The sequence below is a fragment of the Amblyomma mixtum genome, chromosome 1 (assembly GCF_055824585.1).
Source record: "Amblyomma mixtum isolate Tamu chromosome 1, ASM5582458v1, whole genome shotgun sequence".
Classification (NCBI taxonomy): domain Eukaryota; kingdom Metazoa; phylum Arthropoda; class Arachnida; order Ixodida; family Ixodidae; genus Amblyomma; species Amblyomma mixtum.
Window position 1 is genome coordinate 17,991,936 of NC_143012.1, and position 19,712 is coordinate 18,011,647.

The following is a 19,712-nucleotide window of genomic DNA, read 5'->3' on the forward strand; positions in this document are numbered from 1 at the left end:
GGTACACCAATGCTTGATTCTCAAAGACGAGATCTATACAAGTGCCTCGCGAGGTTGTCACAGCCGTGGGACGCGTTACGAGCGAGAGGAACGGGATGTTCTCCCGCATAAGTGTTAGGAAATTGCTGTTTGTCTTTATGTCAACATTAAAGTCCCCCACTACTAACATCGGTGTGGATCGATGGACGGTTAATGCGAGTTGCAGGAAGTGCACGACGTCTTTCGTGAGTGCGGTAGGGGCGAAGTAGGCAGCTACTACCAGCAAGCCGTTGGGCAACTTCGCGGCGCACAGTTCGCCAACTTCATGTGACGTGCCAAACATTTCGACTGGTATTGCAGACAGACCTGTGCGCAAGTAGATAGCGACTCCCGCCGCTCTGTTGTGGTCTCTGCGAGCACCACAGCAGTATAGGAAATGTATGATTTCGAGAGACTCTTCGGGATCCATCCAGGTTTCAGCAAAGCAAAGTACAGAGGAATGGCGCAGAATGTGATCGTGGTGTACGTCCTTGGCATGTGCGGCAAGGGAGCGTACGTTAAGAATGTGGTTGTGAATGATGAATCAAGTGCTGCCAGCGAATGACGCGTCCATTGGCTGTCTGCGTGTGTTACTGATGTGTGGTTAACATGTTAAGCTTCGCCTGTAAGAGTGGAACGCGACAGCGTCTTGCAACGCTGCCAGGGAGTCCACAGAACGCCATCGCCAATTCGGCTGTACGCCTTGCTGGACGGTAAATTTATTTTTTGAGAAAGGAAATGTATCTCTCTCTCTCGCATATCTGGGTGGACACCTGCACCTCGCCGTAAGGGAAAGGGGGAAGATGGGAGTGAACGAAGACGCCGTATTAGCTAGACGCGCCTTTGTTCATTCCAAACCATTCAGCTGGCATTGCGGAGTGGCTAGCGTGCTCGTATCGCACTCCGGAGACCCTGGTTCGATTCCCCAACTCGACCAATTTTGTTCTCGGTTTTATTGATTTATGCGGTCTAACTAGAAAGGTTAATTAGGCTATTTCATATTTATATTATTGTATTTCTATCCATCGTGTTCTGTCATTAACCTGTCAATTGTTGGAACTGTCTAGGATGTTCGACACAACGTATATGAAACGAGCAACGTCTTACTGAGTGGGGAAGTGCGTGGTGGTGGAGGGAACGCGGCTTCGTACTTTTTTTTTCAGCAGCGTCTCCTTCCGCGGACGCTGTTGTCGCTGCGGCGCGCGTCTTTTCTTTTCTTCTGACCTCTTCATTCTCCTCTATATTAATTAGGCTAATTGATTAATTAAGCAATTAACTAAACTCAGTCGATCTTAGTTGCAGCATCACTATACGATCCCTTTGATTGGTTGCATGGTTACTAGCCAAAGTACAATTGGCCCCATTTGAAATTCGCGCACTGTGACGTCACGAGAATTTCGACCAATTGAAAAGCGTGACATTGGGGGCGGAGCTGGTTACGAGGCCGACGTCGACGCCGACGACGACGCGAAACCCAGGAACGGACGCCAAAGAGCTGCGCTCTAAAAGCGTCTTTCCCTTTCTTTTTAGCGATGGACAAGCGCTGTGCCTCCTTACACAAATCATGCACGGTCTGGTACACTTCCTGAATGTTCGCCCAATGCTACAAATTCGCAGTTACGAAACGTGAAAGCAAGGGATTTATCCGTCATTACGCCAGTAGTCGTTCTTTGGGTCTCTGCAGCATTATTAGTTAATAATGCTGCACAGAGGTATCTGGGTGTCTTCTGAAGGCAAGCCCACGGGGTCCTGGCCTTGGCAGAGCGTAGTCCTAACGGGAATGTGAACTAAGGCAAGCTCTCAGTCACAAACGTTGAAAGCGACGGTTATATCCGTCCCCGCATAGCACAGTGTCAACATGGAGCGCTCCAGGAAGGTTGTGGAGTACCGGCCATCTCGTCCGGGTGTGGCCGCTCCCCCTTTTGAGGGAAGACGATGCAGTCGCGCACGTGGTGCAGCTGGGGCACATTCACCGCCCTCAGCTTGCGGATGTCCCCCGGGTGCATGCACGGGTTCTTGGTCACGATCACGTCGCCTGCACATCACACGGAGAACTCAGTGACACTGACGCCAAGTGGGGCTGCAAATTCAGGTGAAAAATATTTAACACCATGCATTAACCTTCCACCTAACCTGCAATCTTATATTACGGAAATAAAATATTCCTTTCATTGCAAGCCCATAGATAAAATGGTGGTTCTTAATATACTCTTTCCGCTCCAGACATCAGTTTCGCAACCGCGAGTAGCGAAGCACAACAGGATCCTCACCTATGTATAATGTTCGATTGCATATCCCGCGTCGCCAACATAAAAGCATCGATCCCATACCACGGGTTGCAAACAACGGATGTGTCCCAAGATATATCCGGGACTTATCTGGTACATATACTTTAGTAAGAGTTGTTGTCAGGCTAGTTGGTCAGATACTTCATTCGCCATAAGTCTTCGCGCAAAAGGACGACACATAGACACTGTGTCACGAAAATCGCCCGCGAACACGCAGCACGTCTGCATGCCTTCAAAGCCTGTACTCGGGTACTTCATGCCTCTACCATTTCTAACCACGTCCACATTCGTGGACCTTTCCGAAAGCTGCTGCCTAAGCACACCCAGACTATGCTGCACTGTGCTTGCTAGCACGAAATAAAGTTGACGGGATACCTTCCAGGATGGTCGCGGGGTCGTTGACCTTGTACCGCAGCATGTCGTTCGAGTACTGGACGAATACCTGTCCGTACTCGAGCGTGCCTGTCTCGTCCAGCACGCCGAACATGGTGCGCCCGTAGTTCGGAGGAACCAGGATACGAGCCTTGGTCCTCAGCTCCTCTGCGTAAGCGCATACATTGTCCGTTTTGAATAGTCAACGGTTCGTCGTTCACGCATTGTTGTAGACAAGTTTCAGCATGCTTCCTGAGGGCCATTCGATGCCTTACGAGCTGATGTTGGCCCTCAGGAAACATTGATTTTTATGGACCATCTTTAATTTTTGCCAAAACTTTCTTCACTTCACTTCACTTTAATACCTTAAAGACCCTCGTTAGAGGGTATTACATAAGGGGTGGGGCACACAGAAATGAAAAACAAAATGAATAACAGATAAGATGAAAGTTATACAAATATAAGATTATCACTGAGCAAGTTTCTGAATGTTAAGCCAGCCTTTTAGGCGCCGTATGCCTTCGTCGGCGATTACAAGACACGTCCACGAGCCAGGAATATCTTGTTCACTGACTCAAGACACACAAGACCAAATGCCGCGTTCTAGATATTCGGGTTTATACTAGCTGCCAAGTGCCATAACTGCAATGATTGCCGCAATAGGCTCGGATAATCCAAGCGATAGTTTTTGGATGGTCTCTCATCTCGCGCATTTAAACTACTGTCCGTTACATACACCTCATATCAAGAATCTTATGATTACGCTAACCATGCGCACAAAACCAACAAGGAAAATCTCGTGAAGCAATTGGAAATTTGCGATAACTTTGGCAGGTCCTGCAAAATGAGCGTAACTAATAAACAAAATACGTAGTTAGGGCCAGGATGCTGCCACTCTACGCCTTCTTTCCAGACTACGAAACCAACAAAAGCGTTTAAGCTCGTGCGTTTCACTCACTGAGGACCTTCTTGTTGACGGCGCGAACCAAAGCCCGAAAGAAGGGCTCCACTGTCAGGTCGATGCCCACGCCAGCCAGCTCCTTGTAGGGAAGACGCATGGCGCAGTAGGCGTACAGAACCTGCGCAGTTAATAAGGCGCCCAGTTTCGTCGTATGCTCATAATCACCGTCCTGCTTCATAGGCCGTTGCCCCCGGGTGCCGAAATCCTGAACCTTTTCTCGAATTTCGACTAAAATGGATCGGCTGTCGTACATGGGCTTCAGTAATTAGACTAAAATGGGATCGGCTGTCGTATATGGGCTTCTATTATGTGCAGAACACTGCAAACACTGACATCACACATGGCACAAAAGCTGTGAACATGGAAGAAAAATTTTCACCTGCGCGGCCTCGTGGGGATCCATCATACTGTCGATGAAGGAGTCGAGAATTCTGTTCTGCAGCGTCAGGAACACCTTGGCCCTGATGCCACTTTGCTCCAAGATGGTGATCATAGGCCGGTTCAGGTAAAGAACGCCTGCGAGGAGCCGTAGATGCTGTTTGCGCTGCAAGCTCAAAATGTGATCATCTTGCAGTAATCCACTACTTTATGCAACGCATGCCACGAATTGTACTCAACGTCAAATCAGTGAAGTCCAACGCAGATGGAAGGCGCCCCCCTCCATGCTTCATAACATACTCTGGCTCGATGACTATGCCTTCTGCCTACTTGTGGTAGCTACGACAGAAGTACAGAAGAGTGGATGACTGTCACCGTTTCAAAGATTAAGTCATCGATGTTAGCGCCTCACTGAGAGGAAAATGTGCACTCAAAATGAGAATCCATGGCGCACAAAATTGAAGGGACACAACACAAGCGCTAAACTTCCACTTAACGATCCTTATTTGGCGCGGACAACCTATAAAGATCACGTAAGGTACAGGTACAGATTATTAGCAATGATTATCTTGTCAAGTTCATGACGTCTCAGGAATGAGAAAAAACACAATGCAAGCCACCTCAGTGAGCACGTTTCACACTATCGCTCGCTGCCTTGAATCCAAGAAAGCTAAGTCCTTTTTTGATAATGACACCGAAGGATCACTAACACAATTTTCCTTACGTGACCTTTATAAGGTTGTTCGCGCCAAATAAAGATCGTTCTTGACAGTGAAAGCGCTCAAAAGGACAAGGACGACAGAAAAGGAAAGACATACAAAGCGCTTACTGCATAAAAAAGTCATGCCCTCATGTGACTGAGGAGAGCCTGTTTCTGCAATCAAAAAGGTTGCAAGACGCGGGTTATCCGCTTCATTTGCTGGTATCAGTGGCCGAAGGACTTGTCAGGAAGAAAAAAAGGAAAACTACGGCCCAGCAAGAGCAGGATAAGACAACTGAAAAAAGAAAATTGGCTGTTATTCCATATAAGCATAGGCTATCACATAACCTGAGAAAAATTGGCAACAGGGTAAATGTAAACGTTTTGTTTTCAGCCCCGAATAAGTTGAGCGCCCTATGCAAGAAAAGCACTTCTGGAAACCAGGGAAAGGCTGCTTGCACAATCAGGCACCAAAAGGCATTTGTAAGATGCGTAGAAGGCGTCGTGTACAGGGTGCCCTTGACATGTGTCAAATATTATATAGGACAGACGGGAAGATGCATAAATGAGAGGTTAGGAGAGCATAGTTACAACGTGGAAAACAAAAAGAGGTCGGCACTTGAGTATCCATTGTCTGAAGTGCAAATGGAAAAGCAAGAAAAGCAAGGAAGGCTGCCGTCCCGATTTTCACAGGTGTAAGGTACTTTTTAAAAGTAGATGTCAAATAACGAGAGAGATTGTGGAGGCTCTTGAGATAGCACGAGCGGGCGATGATTGCGTAAGCGCTCCGTCAATTTTGTTGTCGGATACAGAGATGTCCTATCTCACATCGGGCATGCCGGTTGTCTGAAAGAACGTGCCAGCTATCACTCGTTGGTAATGTTCTTGTAAGCATGCGCAGGTGATTACTATGAGTATAAAGTTGTTTTTCGCATGAAATAAAATCAGTTGAAAGTAAGTGCTTTCTATGTCTTTCCTTTTCGGTCGTCCTTGTCCTTTTGAGCGCTTTCACTGTCAAGATGGAAAACCAACTAGCCCACTTAATTCCATTATTCAAAGATCGTTCAGTGGAAGTTTACCACTTGTGTTGTGTCCCTTCAATTTTGTCCGCTATGGATCCTCATGTTGACTACCCACTAGCCCGAACCCTGACCCTTCTAAGTACACTCAAATTTTCGCGTAAAAAATTGCACCGTCTTGCGTCGCTATTCATTCATTTGGTATTCATTCATTTGGTATTTATTCCACTGGGGTAGAGCAGGCATTCTCCTCTCGTTTTCTGGCCTTTCAGTTAATAGGTTTGTCTGACCGCGAGGAAAATTTTGTCTACAAACCGGCTTCCCGTAAACTTTGGTCGATGACTGTACATGGCCATGTAAAAAAAAAAAAATCGGCACTGCACTTAAGCAGCATGCCTGTAAAAAAAAAAATCCCAAGTATGAATCGCTTAAAATTATGCTAAGATACCCGTAAGAAGCCAGCACAAGCCCATTAGGACATAGCGCAACTATAGTCGCATACAAATGAAAAACGAAGCAGCTTTTACCCGTTAAAGGAGTTTAAGTGGTTTCGGTTTAAGTCGCGTCGGCCGATTCTCACGACCGTGCTAGCGTGACAGTGCAGGAAGTGGCAGATGAAAGGCGATTGCCCACTCCCTCTATGGTCGGGGATAGTCACCATGCCACTCCCTGTACTGTAACGCTAACTGGGTCATGAGAGTCGGGCGACGCCATTGGCTGGACGGGACTCCTTTGACGGAGAAAAGCCGCTTCGTTCTTGAGTTGTTTATTCAGAATTATGCGCCTCCGGAACCAGCTGCTTATCTAAGCCCTTTCTGTCGATGGTCGTAGCGCATGAAGGCAACGTACGTGGCTTGCTCGTCTTCAGCACGTATAGGTCGGAGTGGTCCGAGTGGAATTTGCGCATGCTCTCGCGGAAGATGATACGGCGTCCGCTCAGCGTCGGGTCCAGCAGCAGCATTCCCTTGCAGCCGCCGTAGCGGATTTGCACGGCGCACGGCTCCTCGCCTTCCTCTAGCTCCAGGGCGTGGTGGACCTGCGGGAGGGCGGACAAGTAAGGCTTCGGCGAACGACTACATACTTAGGTCACTACACGCATTATGCAAAAACAGGAAAAACATCCACGGCCTTTTCATATGCGGGAGCTACGGGATTAAGTGATGCCCAGTTCCGTACCGGTACAAGCCTTCCCCTGGCCCGGCGCTCATCTTTCTCACTCTTAGCGTCAAAATGGCCAGATCCGCTAGGTCACCAAAGCCACACAGGACACATTGCCGAGAGCGCCCAGTCTCTACACTTTCAAAGCGGCCCGAAGGCGTTTTTAATTACGACATAGTGGTTGCCACCGAAGGCGGCAATGCTTGCCCCAGAGGAAGTCTCGTATACAGTTGCCGCTAGCATTATAATATGCATCATAGGTTCCTGCATTCAAGGAATGCAAACTTGCCACATGCACGGTGCATGAGTAAGCAGTGGACGGGCAACACTTGGACTTTGATAACACATGCACTGCTCACAATAGACCCCCGATGGTCTCGCTCAAGTAAAAGAAGCAAAGCATAGTACGGGCGGCAGAGTTCTGGGTGGAGTGTTACTCTCAGGAAGTTCATTCGGATAAGATGGTTGTGGAAGGTGCGAGGCAGAAAAAAAGGGCTTTTGTTGGTAACAAGAAAAAACACGCAGGAATGTAACCGGATGTGTAAAGCGAGTGCATGAGCATTTGCAGCGGTGTGAGAACAAAGAATTTTCCAGAGCCATGCACTGCTGCTACTCGCCTCGCAACGTTCTGGCAGGTTGCCAATTTCTCTCGTCAAGCCATAGTAATTGCGCTGCAGAGTCATAGCACCTGCCAAATTCACCGCTACCCGCCGTACAACAGTGGGAAGAGTTATGAGCTAACGCTCGAATATACGAGGGGGTACCCAAAAGAAACCCGACTAAATTTCTTGGTCGGTAAAGCTTCTGTGGTACCGCGTTTTGCCCCTAGGAGCGCATAGAACGAACATTCCAGAGTCAGTAAGCCGAGTGCCGTCGTTGAAGGAGGTCAGACTAGTTTAGGCAGAGTTTTAGAGTGACGACTGTTTTGTGTGAATGTCGTTTTTGCAATGGCTGATTTTCGTGAACAGCGTACGCCGGTGAAATTCTGATTTTTGCTCGGAAAAAGTTGAATGGAAACTCTTGGAATATTAAGAAAGACGTACAAGAACGATGCTATGGGGACAACTCAAGTGTTCCTGAATCGAATCCTGAATCAAAACAACAATCACCCCAATGGAAAACTTCAAATTCGCCTCGCCTCAAGAAAGCTCCTCAGGTGAAACCAAACCTCAAAACAATGCTGATTTGTTTTTTCGACGTGAGAGGAGTCGTTCATTGAGAATTTGTTCCGCAGGGCCAGACAGTTAGCCAGGCTTTCTACTTGGATGTTTTGAAAAAATTGGGCAACAGTGTGCGGTGGAAGCGGCCAGATTTGTGGCTGTCGGGTGACTGGTTTTTCCATCCTGGCAATGCCCCTGCTCACACAGCCCTGTCTCTACGACAATTTTGGACCAAAAATGGCATGACCCCTATTCCTCAACCCTCATACTCTCCCGACCTTGTCCCGTGCTACTTTCTTTGTTTCCTAGAATGAAAAAATATGTGAATGGAAAGCGTTTCGCTGATGTTGCTGAGGTGAAGAAAAAAACGACGGAGGCACTGTCAAGCATAACAAAAATGAATTTAAACAATGTTTTGAAAAATGGAATGAAAGATTCGACAAGCGTATCATTGCAAGTGCGGAATACTTTGAAGGAGACTTGAAGGTCTGTGCTTGAAATGTGAACAAATAAGTTCAAACAAAAATAAGTCCGGTTTCTTTTGGGTACCCCCTCGTAAGTTTATTACTTTGGTTGGCGATAACGACGGTAACATACACACCTTGCGCAGCATGGCGTGCGATATTCGCCCGATGCCGTCGCTGAAAATGTACTCGCGACGGGAACCATCGCTGCTGCACCCATGGCCTGCGTGCCGGATGTCCGGTTCCACACTCGTGTTTTGGCTCGGGACCGACAGTAGACCCAACGACTGCGAAAAGGCCTGCGCACAAGAAAAAAAGGTCTCCCGAGTGGGCCACCCGCCTTAGCTGGTTGGCTCTAATACTGGTGACACAGAATTCAAGGCTATGTAGCCGGTAGTAGGGAAACCTTTGCGCAAGTCTAGAGAACAATAATGAATGGCTTCTCAGTCGATTTTGTCGTCTGCTGCTGCACCACGCTGACCACGCTGTCGGTCAGTCGCATGCGCGTATTTGGATCCTTGTCACTGGCAATTCAGTCTCTTTGACCCGTACGTGCAAAAAAAAAAAAAAAGCTTGCTGGCGTTCGATGTGACAGTACTGCTCAGACGCTGACTTCGTGCTTCGCCGAGAATCGGCGACGCTCAACGCATGCTGAACCACACATCACATCACATGAACGGCCATGTTATCGTACGCCCAACAAGTGGGCATACCATGAGAAGGAAACGCTCCATGCGTCACCCACTGTCCGCCAACTTGAATTCCTGATTTCTGTACTCGCCACAGGCCAATATCTCCGCCCTGCTGAGGGGAGAAATTTTTAGGCCACGAAAGCCTCAAGTGCCACCGGAAAGGCGGGCGTACCACTGAGTGCACCCAAGGAGTGCATCACCAAAGTGCTGCCTTTCTACTTGGTCCTTGGCCATACAGCAATCTGCATTTTTCAAGCTCAAGACGGGTGCAATGCAGTGATTACATCGCTTTTCGAGGGCCAGCATCATCGACAGATACCGTTCGTCAACAGCGGCGACTCCTTGTGACAAGATCTGCTTGATTCCCGGCGTGGGCGGAACACTTCATTTGGCAGCGGCGGCGGCTCGTCTGAGGGACGCTGTTTGATTCTTCGTTCTTGAACTTTTGCAGGTTAGTTTTCAAATTCACCTCTTTCGTATCAACTTTCCGCCGCTGCTGCCAATGTGAAGTGTTTTGCGTTCAATGGCTGCTGTTTGACGTATCTTGCAATGTCGCGTTGCTGTGCTTGCAGGGGTGTGTTTCTTGGGGATTCTGCTCGCTTGGCTTGCACTGAATGCGCATTTTTATTCCATGTGGGGGAGTGCTCCGGGGTTGCTGAGGGAGCACTTAAAACCAAAAACAAAAGACAGTCACTCAAGAAAAATTGGAAGTGCAGCTCATGCAAGCCAGGTGGGTCAAAAGAAAACTGTGCTGAGTCTCCTGTCTCGCTGGAAACAGACATACATGCAGTACTTCTAGACATAAATGGCAAACTGAACTCTCTCCTTTGACTACCAGGCAAAGTTGATTCGATTGAGAATTCTATTGAGTTGCTCTCAGCGGAGTTCGACAACTTTGCTGCACGTCTTGATGCTCAAGAAAAAGAAACGAAGCAGTTGAAAGATAGGGTAAGCACCTTGGAAAACAAATGTGATTCAAATGAAGTAGCAGAACTAAAAGCTGAACTGAATGACCTTGAATGGCGAAGCCGAAGGTTGAACCTGGAGTTTCATGGCATTTCTCAAACGGATAACGAAATTCTTCTCGACAAAGTAAATGAAATTGGTGCAACACTGAGTCTGGAACCCCTCGTCACGCACGACGTCACAGCAATCCACAGGCTGCCGTCGAAACGCGACAAAATACCTGGTGATCATCGTTCGTTTTGCCCGTCAGGAATTAAGGGATAAATGGTTTGCCAAGAAACGTGCCTTGAGTGACGAGAATAGTGACCAGTACATCCTGGAAAACCTGACAAAGCACGCTCGTAATCTTCTCTTTGTCACAAAGAACTGGGCTAAGGAGCATGGTTATGCGTTTGTTTGGCACGCAAACGGCAGGATTCTTATCAGAAAGAAGCAAGGTGATTCAGTCGTCGTTGTCCGATCTGAAGCGGACCTCGCTCAGCTGTCTTAAGCTTTTTACACATTATGCAGTACCACGAGCTTCTCCTACCGCACGAAGTTAAGAGCAGCTTAGGAATAGAAAACAGCTTTTCAGCTTTACACCTAAATATTCGCTCGATAAGAAACAAGGCCGACCACTTGCCCTATCTCTTAGCACACCTTCAACATAGTTTTGATGTGCTGTTGTTCACAGAAACGTGGGCGGTGCATGAAATTGATTTTATAAACCTTCCTGATTATTCTCTTTTCTATTTGAACCGAAGCACGCGTGGTGGCGGTGTAGCCATTTACGTCAAAAGCGGTCTTAAAGCAGACCTGCTACCCGAGTTTTCTGTTATGAAGGATGATTTTGAGATACTTACAGTCAAAATTGCTGACAGTATTGTCTCAGTGGTATATAGGCCCCCGTCAGGTTGCACTGATACCTTTATTGAGTTTTTTGATGCCTTTCTTGACTTTTGCTCTCGGGAAAAATCTACGCTTATTGGTGGCGACTATAATCTTAACATTGAAGATAATAGTCGTAACAGCAGTGCTTTTTAGAAGCTGTCTGGTCCAATGGATTTTTGAATTTAATAACCACACCTACCAGATTTACAGCTACTTCTTCGAGTACACTTGATCTTTTGATTGTTGACATCGCTTCGTATGTCAATTGTGCTGGAACTATAGTTTCGGATATTAGTGATCACTGCGCTGTATTTGCTTCTGTTGTTGCCCAAACACCTGCTGTCAATTGTGAACATAACGTCTTTACTTACCAGTGCATTAATGAAGAATCCCTTAACCGTTTTAGGCTGTCAATACTTTCTGAAGACTGGAGCTCGATTTTCAATTACTCTCAGCTGGACGATTGCTATAAGCACTTTCTTAATAAATTAAAAGTACACTACACACGCTGCTTTCCATGGAAGACAAAAACTAAAAAATCTAAGATCCGAAAACCATGGGTAACCCCCCTTCACATGAAAATGATGAACCGCAAAAGTAAGCTTTTCAAGCGTTTTATGCTCACTAAGGATCCTGCTGATTTAGTTTCATTCAAAAAATATCGTAATAATCTGACAAGTGAGCTAAGGAGCGCTAAGCAAGCTTACCAGCAGCGCTTAGTTAGTAATAACAAGCACAATCCCCGACAGCTATGGAAAGTTTTGAATGAAGCTTTTGTCCACAAAAAACATAACAAAACACTAGGTGAACTATTTGTCGAAAATGAGCTTTTATCCGGGGCCTCCCTTGCAGAGAAATTTAACTGTTTTTTTACTGCCTTTAAGCCAACCGGAGATGTAAAACCTGCCACTAGTACAATTAGCAATATGCCTAATGAATCACTAGTCTTTTATCAAACGGATTCGGAAGAAGTGTTCTCAGTATTAATGAATCTGAAATCAACACGCTGTGTGGATTATGATGGGCTGCAAATAAAACCGCTGAAGTTTGTTGCAGACCTAATAGCCCCGTATCTAGCTTTCATTTTTAATCAGTCCCTTTCATGCTCTATTTTCCCTAATGAAATGAAAAATGCCAAAGTAACAGTTATCTTTAAAGGAGGTAATAAAGCCGTATTAACCAACTACCGCCCGATTTCCGTACTTCCGGTTTTTTCGAAGGTATATGAGAAGATTATTCTAAAAAGAATGGATAGCTTTTTTACTAAACACAGCTTGCTAACAGATTCACAGTTCGGGTTTCGAAAAGGACGCTCTACCGAATCTGCTCTCCTCTCACAAAAAGAATTTATCTTGCAAAATTTTGAACGTAAAAGTCTAACTCTCGGTATCTTTGTTGATTTCAGTAAGGCTTTTGACTTTCTTAACCACACTATTTTGCTTGCTAAACTAGAAATGTATGGTGTTCGAGGAATGTGTCTCCATCTTCTACGGTCATACCTCACTGATCGAAAACAGGCTGTTTTCTGTGATGGACATGGATCCACTCTTCATGGCTATAAACTGTGGAGTGCCTCAGGGCAGCCTTTTAGGTCCTTTTCTCTTTAACGTATACATAAATGATCTCGTAAACATTGACAGTAACGTTAAATTTATTCTGTACGCAGATGACACCAGTATTTTCTTAACGGGCTCCTCAACAGATCAGTTATTAAATCGCGGTAATGCTGTTCTTAAAACTTTGCATGCGTGGTCCGTTCAAAATGGGTTGTCTATTAATACCAATAAATCTAAAGCTGTTTTCTTCAGGCCTAAAAACGTCAAAATTAACTTAAACGATGCTCTTCAACTTGGGAATCATAAAATAGAAATCGTGGACACCTTCAAATCACTCGGTGTAATTTTTGACGCCTGTATGAGCTGGACCGCACACGCAACACATCTTCGCAAGAAATTAGCTCCTTCCGTTGGTTTTCTTGCTCGGTACCGCACTGAATTTCCTCCCTGTATAAAACGAATGATTTATCATGCCCTATTCCAATCACACATTAACTATTGCCACATAATTTGGGCTACCACATCCAAAACAAATCTACAGAAAATTCTAATTCTCCAAAAGAAAGCTATCAGGATTATCGCAGGTGCCAGTTTTACTGCCCATACGGCTGAATTGTTTACTAAGTATGAAGTAATTCGTGTCAATGTTTTTCTTGAGTACCGCCTATTATACTATCTCAAATTTTCTTCACCATCAATATGTAATTTTTTGCTTAATATCGCATTGTTAAAGCCCATAGAAAAGTATGTTCAAACCCGATCAACTGCAAAATGGACACTTCCACGAGCTAGAACTAACTATGGTAAACAAGCACTTAACTTCCTTATACCTAATGTTCTAAACAGCTACGAATCTAACCAGCTGAGCATGTGTAACCTCCGACCACATGATTTAAAAGTGTACTTTGTAAATAATATTCCATAACTTCTTTTCATATATTGTAGTTTGTGTATGTATCGGTGTCCTTTTCCCCTTTGTAATCAACCCAGCAGTGTATAACTTTCAAATGCATTTGTTCAGTTTTAATTGTTTTTTTCTAGTTTCAAACTACATCTCTGTGTACCCATCAGTTCAATCGTAAATATTATAAATTCTTTCTACAGTGTGCTCGTATGCGATCTGCCACCGTTGTATGCATGTGTTTATTTTATTATTTTGTAATGGCTCTTAGATGAGCCACAGGCATTTTCAAGCTATTTTCTTTAGCTTTTGGCCTGTGGCTCATCCTAAAGACTGTATGCACATTTGTAAAATAAATAAAGCTTTGTTTGGTTTGGTTTGGTAAAAGAGGAGCGTGTGTAAACGATGCAATACCTCAAGCAGAGGAACTCGTACTCCCAAAGGAGGCTGATAAGCGTGGTTAGACCTCTGGGCACGGTCCGTGCAGTATCGTGATTATTTGTGGAAGCTAGTCTTACCCTCCATTCCCCCTTAAAATTATTTCGACACTCTTACATTACATTCGAAAACGCGCAGAATGTGGCGCATGATTTCGAGGATATTTTCAGAGCAAGCTTTGAGCCACTGCTCATGGCGCCTGATTGCTGTGGACGTTTGTGACTGACCTGCCAGCAGTGGATTGATCAACGAAGGATTCGCTTTGCCACAAGGCTGTTCGTTTCGAAAGATGCTATCCAAACATATGTGGATTAACGCAAAGCACGTGACCACACAGGTGTGGCGAACGAAGATGAATGGCGCAGTTATTGGGCTCTGCTTCCTTGCAAACACCATCTGCGTTGCTAAAAGCGAAGAGCTCCCTCACACGTTTTCATGCCGATTTAGTCGCCTATCCCATCACCTCTGTCAACAAGAACTTGATTGGCTCCTGACCTGTCCGAGCCGTGCCATGAACTTGGGCACGCTGAGGATGGCGGAGAGGTCGCCGATTCCATCGCGTATCTGCTCCGCGGTGCGGCCCTGACTGTCGTGCGCGTAGAACCAGACGCCGTGGTTGCGCAGCTGGCTCGTCGAGCAGCCCAGGAACATGAATCGGCGGCCGCCAATCTTCAGACCGGACGACAGCGGAGGCTTGATTACCTACACAAAACGAGCCCATGGTTGAAGTCAGGACCTAATGGGAGCTGTACATTGCCATCGCAAGAAGCCCATCTCTCAAGTTTCCTCAAGGTTCCTATCCAATATTTATTCAGTTTTGTGCCCTCCTCTGTACTCCACCAAACAATCCATACAGCAGCGGAACCAAAAAGCGATGCTAAAATCAAATTATGATAGGCAAATGGAAGTTCATCAATGCGAGGTCGAAATGTACTACCACTGCTAACGTACATTTCTCGTATGAAACTGTTGATTTCCTGTACATTTTAGTGCGAAAGCACTTATAGCCGCACTCTCCAGGTTTCAGGGGCGTCTTGCGCGTGCAGCCCCTAAGTAGTAAATGTAACTGGCTCACTGGTTCAGTGGACACGTCTGATTAGGCGGTGGCATCCACCAACAAATTGCGGGTTATGCGCATTTCCTTTCCTCAAAACAAGCGAAAGGTTTCGGCTCCCTCGATTTTTTGAGGAAAGAAAAGGCCCATAAATGGCTGCCTGGGTCAGGGGACACTTCTTTCTTCCTTTAAGGTACGTACCGTTGGTGTACACCAGCAAAAGCCATGCTTTCGCACATCATTTTGTGCTTCGCATTGCTATACCGCCAGCCATTTTTATGCGAAGCATACTAAATAGCCCAACCCAGCTCCTCGAGCGCGGCGGTGTCGTTACCATTGACCTTTCGTGACCTCCATGTCATACCATGTGATGCGTGACGTCACAGCAGATGAAAAACGGGGGCCCAACTCGCGCCGTCGCGCGAGGCGTCGTGACCAAGGATGACCACGTGGTGCGTGACGTCACAGCAGATGAGAAACGGGGGCCCAGCTCGCGCCGTCGCGCGAGGCGTCGCGACCAAGGAGGACCACGTGATGCGTGACGTAACGACATAGGAGAAACGGGGCCCCAGCTCACGCCGTCGCGCGAGGCGTCGCGACCAATGTGTTTCCTGCTTCTGCCGCTAGGTGCGCTGTAGTGAACACGTGATGCTGGAGCGGCGGTATACAAGGGGGTGCGCCTGCCTCTGCTAGGCGTACACGGGATAGAGATGCCTCCTGGAGACAGGGCTGCTCGTTGGAATGAGAAACAAAAGTTGCGGCGTGCTACTGAGACTGATGAAGAGCGTGAAGAACGTCTAGCCAAGCGGCGTGCTCGATATGCAACTCGGCGACACTATGCTTCGCATCTCACTAGGCTTAACCAAAGCTAAGCCTCAGCCATTTTTTTTGTTGCGAAAGCAACACTACGCCAGCCAGCTCGGCTCGTCGCGTGGTCGCACACGAGCCGTATGCCGTGGCCCACGAACGACCTTGAGCCACCGTTGCCTCCTAGCAACGCCGCAGCCGCGCTCGAACAGATGGCGCCGCTCACTCCCCATGTGCTCCGCCGAGGCAGAGGGAGAGATGTCGCCTCGCGGGGTATATATATATATATATATATATATATATATATATATATATATATATATATATATATATATATATATATATATATATATATGCGAAATTGAGAAACGCTTCATTTAAGTAAACATTTATTTGTTTGGAGTCGACGTTTCGGACAGAGCATGTCCTTTTTCAAGACTGGTTACATGGTTCTTGGTTCTCCCCTTTGTTAGGACTAAGATTCGCCGTCCATTCTCGCCTCCCGCTTTTTTTTCTCTTCTCTTTTTTTTTCGTATTTTCTCCCCGCGACCGTATACGTGGGTGGCGGGCGACGGCATTTACCCTCCCCCCTCCCTGTTCCGTTTGTGTATTTTTTGTTAATTTTTTTTTCTCTTCCTTGAGCCGTTCTTCATCCTGCATCGTCTGCTTGTTTTGGCTCATGTGTCGAACACATGTACAGATGAAGACCCTTTAAGAAGAGAAGCAAGAACCATGTAACTTCAGTCTTGAAAAAGGACAGGCTCTGTCCGAAACGTCGACTCCCAATAAATGTTTCCTTAAATGAAGCGTTTCTCAATTTCGCATTTTACCTCTAGCAACCAAGTACGGTTATTTTCTTGTGCTATATATATATATATATATATATATATAGCACAAGAAAATAAACGTACTTGGTATATATATATATATATATATATATATATATATATATATATATAAGTAAAGAGTTGAAGTACACTTCATAAAGAAACATTTATTTACCGACGGTTTCGGACGGTGGACCGTCCTTCATCAGGGTAAGGTTGTTTAACAAACATTAACAAACAACCTTACCCTGATGAAGGACGGTCCACCGTCCGAAACCGTCGGTAAATAAATGTTTCTTTATGAAGTGTACTTCAACTCTTTACTTATGTTGTTAGCAGTCGAGCAAGTTTTTTCATCGTAATATATATATATATATAGTGGATTCTAGTAGTTATGGAGAGCGCGAAAGAGGGGCAACAACGAAAGAAGGAAGCGAGGAAGAGACAACGCGCTAAATTGCTTTCGCGATTCAACTAGGGTTAACCAGAGCTAAACCACAGCAATTTTTTTTCTCGTGCTTCAGCTACTGCACCTGTTCAAAAATTAAGCCTGCTATGGCTACTGATTCACCGGGCGATGGTGACCTACGTACCGCGTTGAGGAAGTCGTCCTTGCAGGCACCCAGCGAGAAGGAGATGAGCTTGCAATCGTCGTCCCGCACGACGATGCGCAGGGCGTAATCTGGGTCGAAGTGCTGAAGCAGGCGGCTCTTGCACACAAGCTGCGGAGGCAGGTAGACGCGTCGGGTGGGCGTAAGGATCACCTTGCGCACCTTGACCATATGGGACGGCAGCTCCTGGGCGATCACCGAGCCTGTGAAGGCGTCGGTGCGCTGCCGGTGCGCCCGATACCGGAAGTACAGGCGCTCCAGGGCGGTGCGGAACCAGAACACCTGCGCGGTGTCACGCTGTTCTTGATGCGCTGGATTAAGTGTTGCTGCAGCGTTGCACAGTGACCAGGGCGACTAAGAGGCAATAACGTTGATGTGCAGAGAGCATCGAAAGGGATTCAAGGAAGAAGATAAGGTTTAACAAAACTTCGTGCTGGGCTAGTTGGTGGGACATAGTTGAAACTTGGTTCAGCGTTCGTCTTTGTGTTCGTCTTTCGCGCTGAACCAAGTTTCAACTAAGATAAGGTTATAGTCCGAGAAGAAATGAAATAAAAATAAAAATACATAATAAGGCTCAGGGCTCACCGGCACTTCCTACGTGTAATCTTAACTTTTCGCTTAAAATGACACCTTGATATTCAGCTCCTGAAAATGCCATCGAATCTCTATAGGCTACACACCGCTCACTTTTTCATGCGCCCCTATTCATACCCAACAATTCTTGACAAAAACATTTTTGAGTGGGAAAACGTTTATGAACGCAAATTTCTCAAATGGAAGATTTCACTGTAACAATCAATATATCCGCAGATCACTAGAGCGCAGTCTTGTACTTTTTTTTCTATTAACGTTTTTGCTATCGTCAAAAGCATTCCCCACTGGAGCAGAGGCATGGCCATTACGAGGGCCCTTAAGCCTGCCAATAAGGTTCTCACCTTTCCCTGGCTAAGCGAGAAATATATCTCGAAGAGGGCTTCTTCCAGGGCACGGGGACACTCCTCGGCACGCGCAGCCAACTCGTTGAAAGTTTCCCGGCAGCTCTGAGCATCCATCGCGAGCTCATCGGTGACCTGCAAAGGCGATAGTCCACGTGTTACTCGTCCGCGTTCGAACGTGTCCTTTTCAAGCACCGTTGGAGTCGTCCGCTCGCTTTGTTCAACTCTGGCTTCGGGAAGCTGCCACATAGAACCAAACCGAATGGCACCGTAAGTCCGCAAAAATGCGCGCAAAGAATAATGACGCAGTTTTCTATCTACGTCAGTTTGCGGTACAGCGCGATAAGCCAGAACAGCCATGGCAGCAAATTACCGAACGAAGATCACCTTTATTCACCAAGAGCGAAGATCCAACCACGAGGTGTAGCCTACTTTAGAAGCAGCATCCGTTCACTCGTGACAATCCTTATCAAATTCTAGAGGTCCGTGTACTGTGTGATGTCAGTGCACGTTAATGAACCCTGTGTGGTTGTAATTTCCGGAGCCCTTCACTACGGCGTCCCTCATAGCCTGAGTCGCTTTGGGACGTTAAACCCCCATAACCCTTATTTAATTCTGTCTTCACAATGGTATGGTGTCGTATGGGGAGTTTAATGTTCCAAAGCGACTCAGGCTATGAGGGACGCCGTAGTGAAGAGCTCCGGAAATTTCGATCACCTGGGGATCTTTAACGAGCACTGACATCGCACAGCACACGGGAACCTTTGCGCTTCGCTTCATCTAAACGTGGCGCTTCGGCCGGGATTGAACCCGGGTCCTCCGGGTCAGTAGCCGAGCAGCGTGGCCACTGGGACACCGCGGCGGGCACGTTTAGAATGTACTTGACATGAATCTTCATGAGGTCAAGTACATGAAAGTTGCGTCATGTACTTGATCTAATTCCGATGTATATATCCATACGTAACGGGAATCTTGTACTGACTGTCTTGCATGTCTGTCGGTTTCGGGCAGTTTTGTTAGGCATGAACGCACCCTATAGCGAGCGGGATGCTTCGAAGTGACAGGAACAAGACATGTTCACGGGGATACGCGGTTCGATGCCGACGTTTCCGGGAAATTTTCAATTCGTCCACTTTTGATATCTGTTGTTGGGGGTAAGAAATTCGTGCAGTGAGTTGAAAACCTACCTGGAAGCTCTCGGACCAGACGCTGAGCAAGGCGTACATGACGCCGAAGTCCTGCACGCTGGGCCTGGCCACTGCCTTCAACTGACGCGCCTGCAACTCGCGCACGGGCGCGTAAAACACCTGCGCGTTGTTGCGCGTGCGCAGGATCAGGTTGCAGAGGGGCGCCCAGTGGCGGGGTCCGCTGAGCGTCAGCCGCATCACGCGGCTCCTGCCCAGAACGTCGGCGCCGCACTTGAAGGGTCCTTCGCCGAACTCGACGGCCCGGTCCCACGCGGTGGTTTCGGACAGGTCGAACTGCGTCAGGCAAGGTGGTGGCTGAGCAGGCTGCTGCGTACCTTATTTCGAGCCTG

At 46.9% G+C, this 19,712-nt stretch overlaps 1 protein-coding gene across 2 annotated transcripts in view; it reads right to left on the reverse strand.

Annotated features, from left to right (window-relative positions):
* LOC149365614 (uncharacterized) overlaps positions 1-19,712 on the reverse strand; it is a 48,672-nt gene that overhangs the window by 12,305 nt on the left and 16,655 nt on the right. For both annotated transcript variants that reach the window (XM_089544588.1, XM_089544598.1), the window contains exons 5-14: positions 19,363-19,656; positions 18,176-18,310; positions 17,223-17,522; positions 14,437-14,643; positions 8,656-8,817; positions 6,586-6,772; positions 4,019-4,155; positions 3,637-3,757; positions 2,682-2,846; positions 1,907-2,053 (exon numbers count right to left, since the gene is read on the reverse strand). In XM_089544588.1, coding sequence (XP_089400714.1) covers positions 1,907-2,053; positions 2,682-2,846; positions 3,637-3,757; positions 4,019-4,155; positions 6,586-6,772; positions 8,656-8,817; positions 14,437-14,643; positions 17,223-17,522; positions 18,176-18,310; positions 19,363-19,656 — 1,855 coding nt within the window. The remainder of the gene's footprint in view (positions 1-1,906; positions 2,054-2,681; positions 2,847-3,636; positions 3,758-4,018; positions 4,156-6,585; positions 6,773-8,655; positions 8,818-14,436; positions 14,644-17,222; positions 17,523-18,175; positions 18,311-19,362; positions 19,657-19,712) is intronic.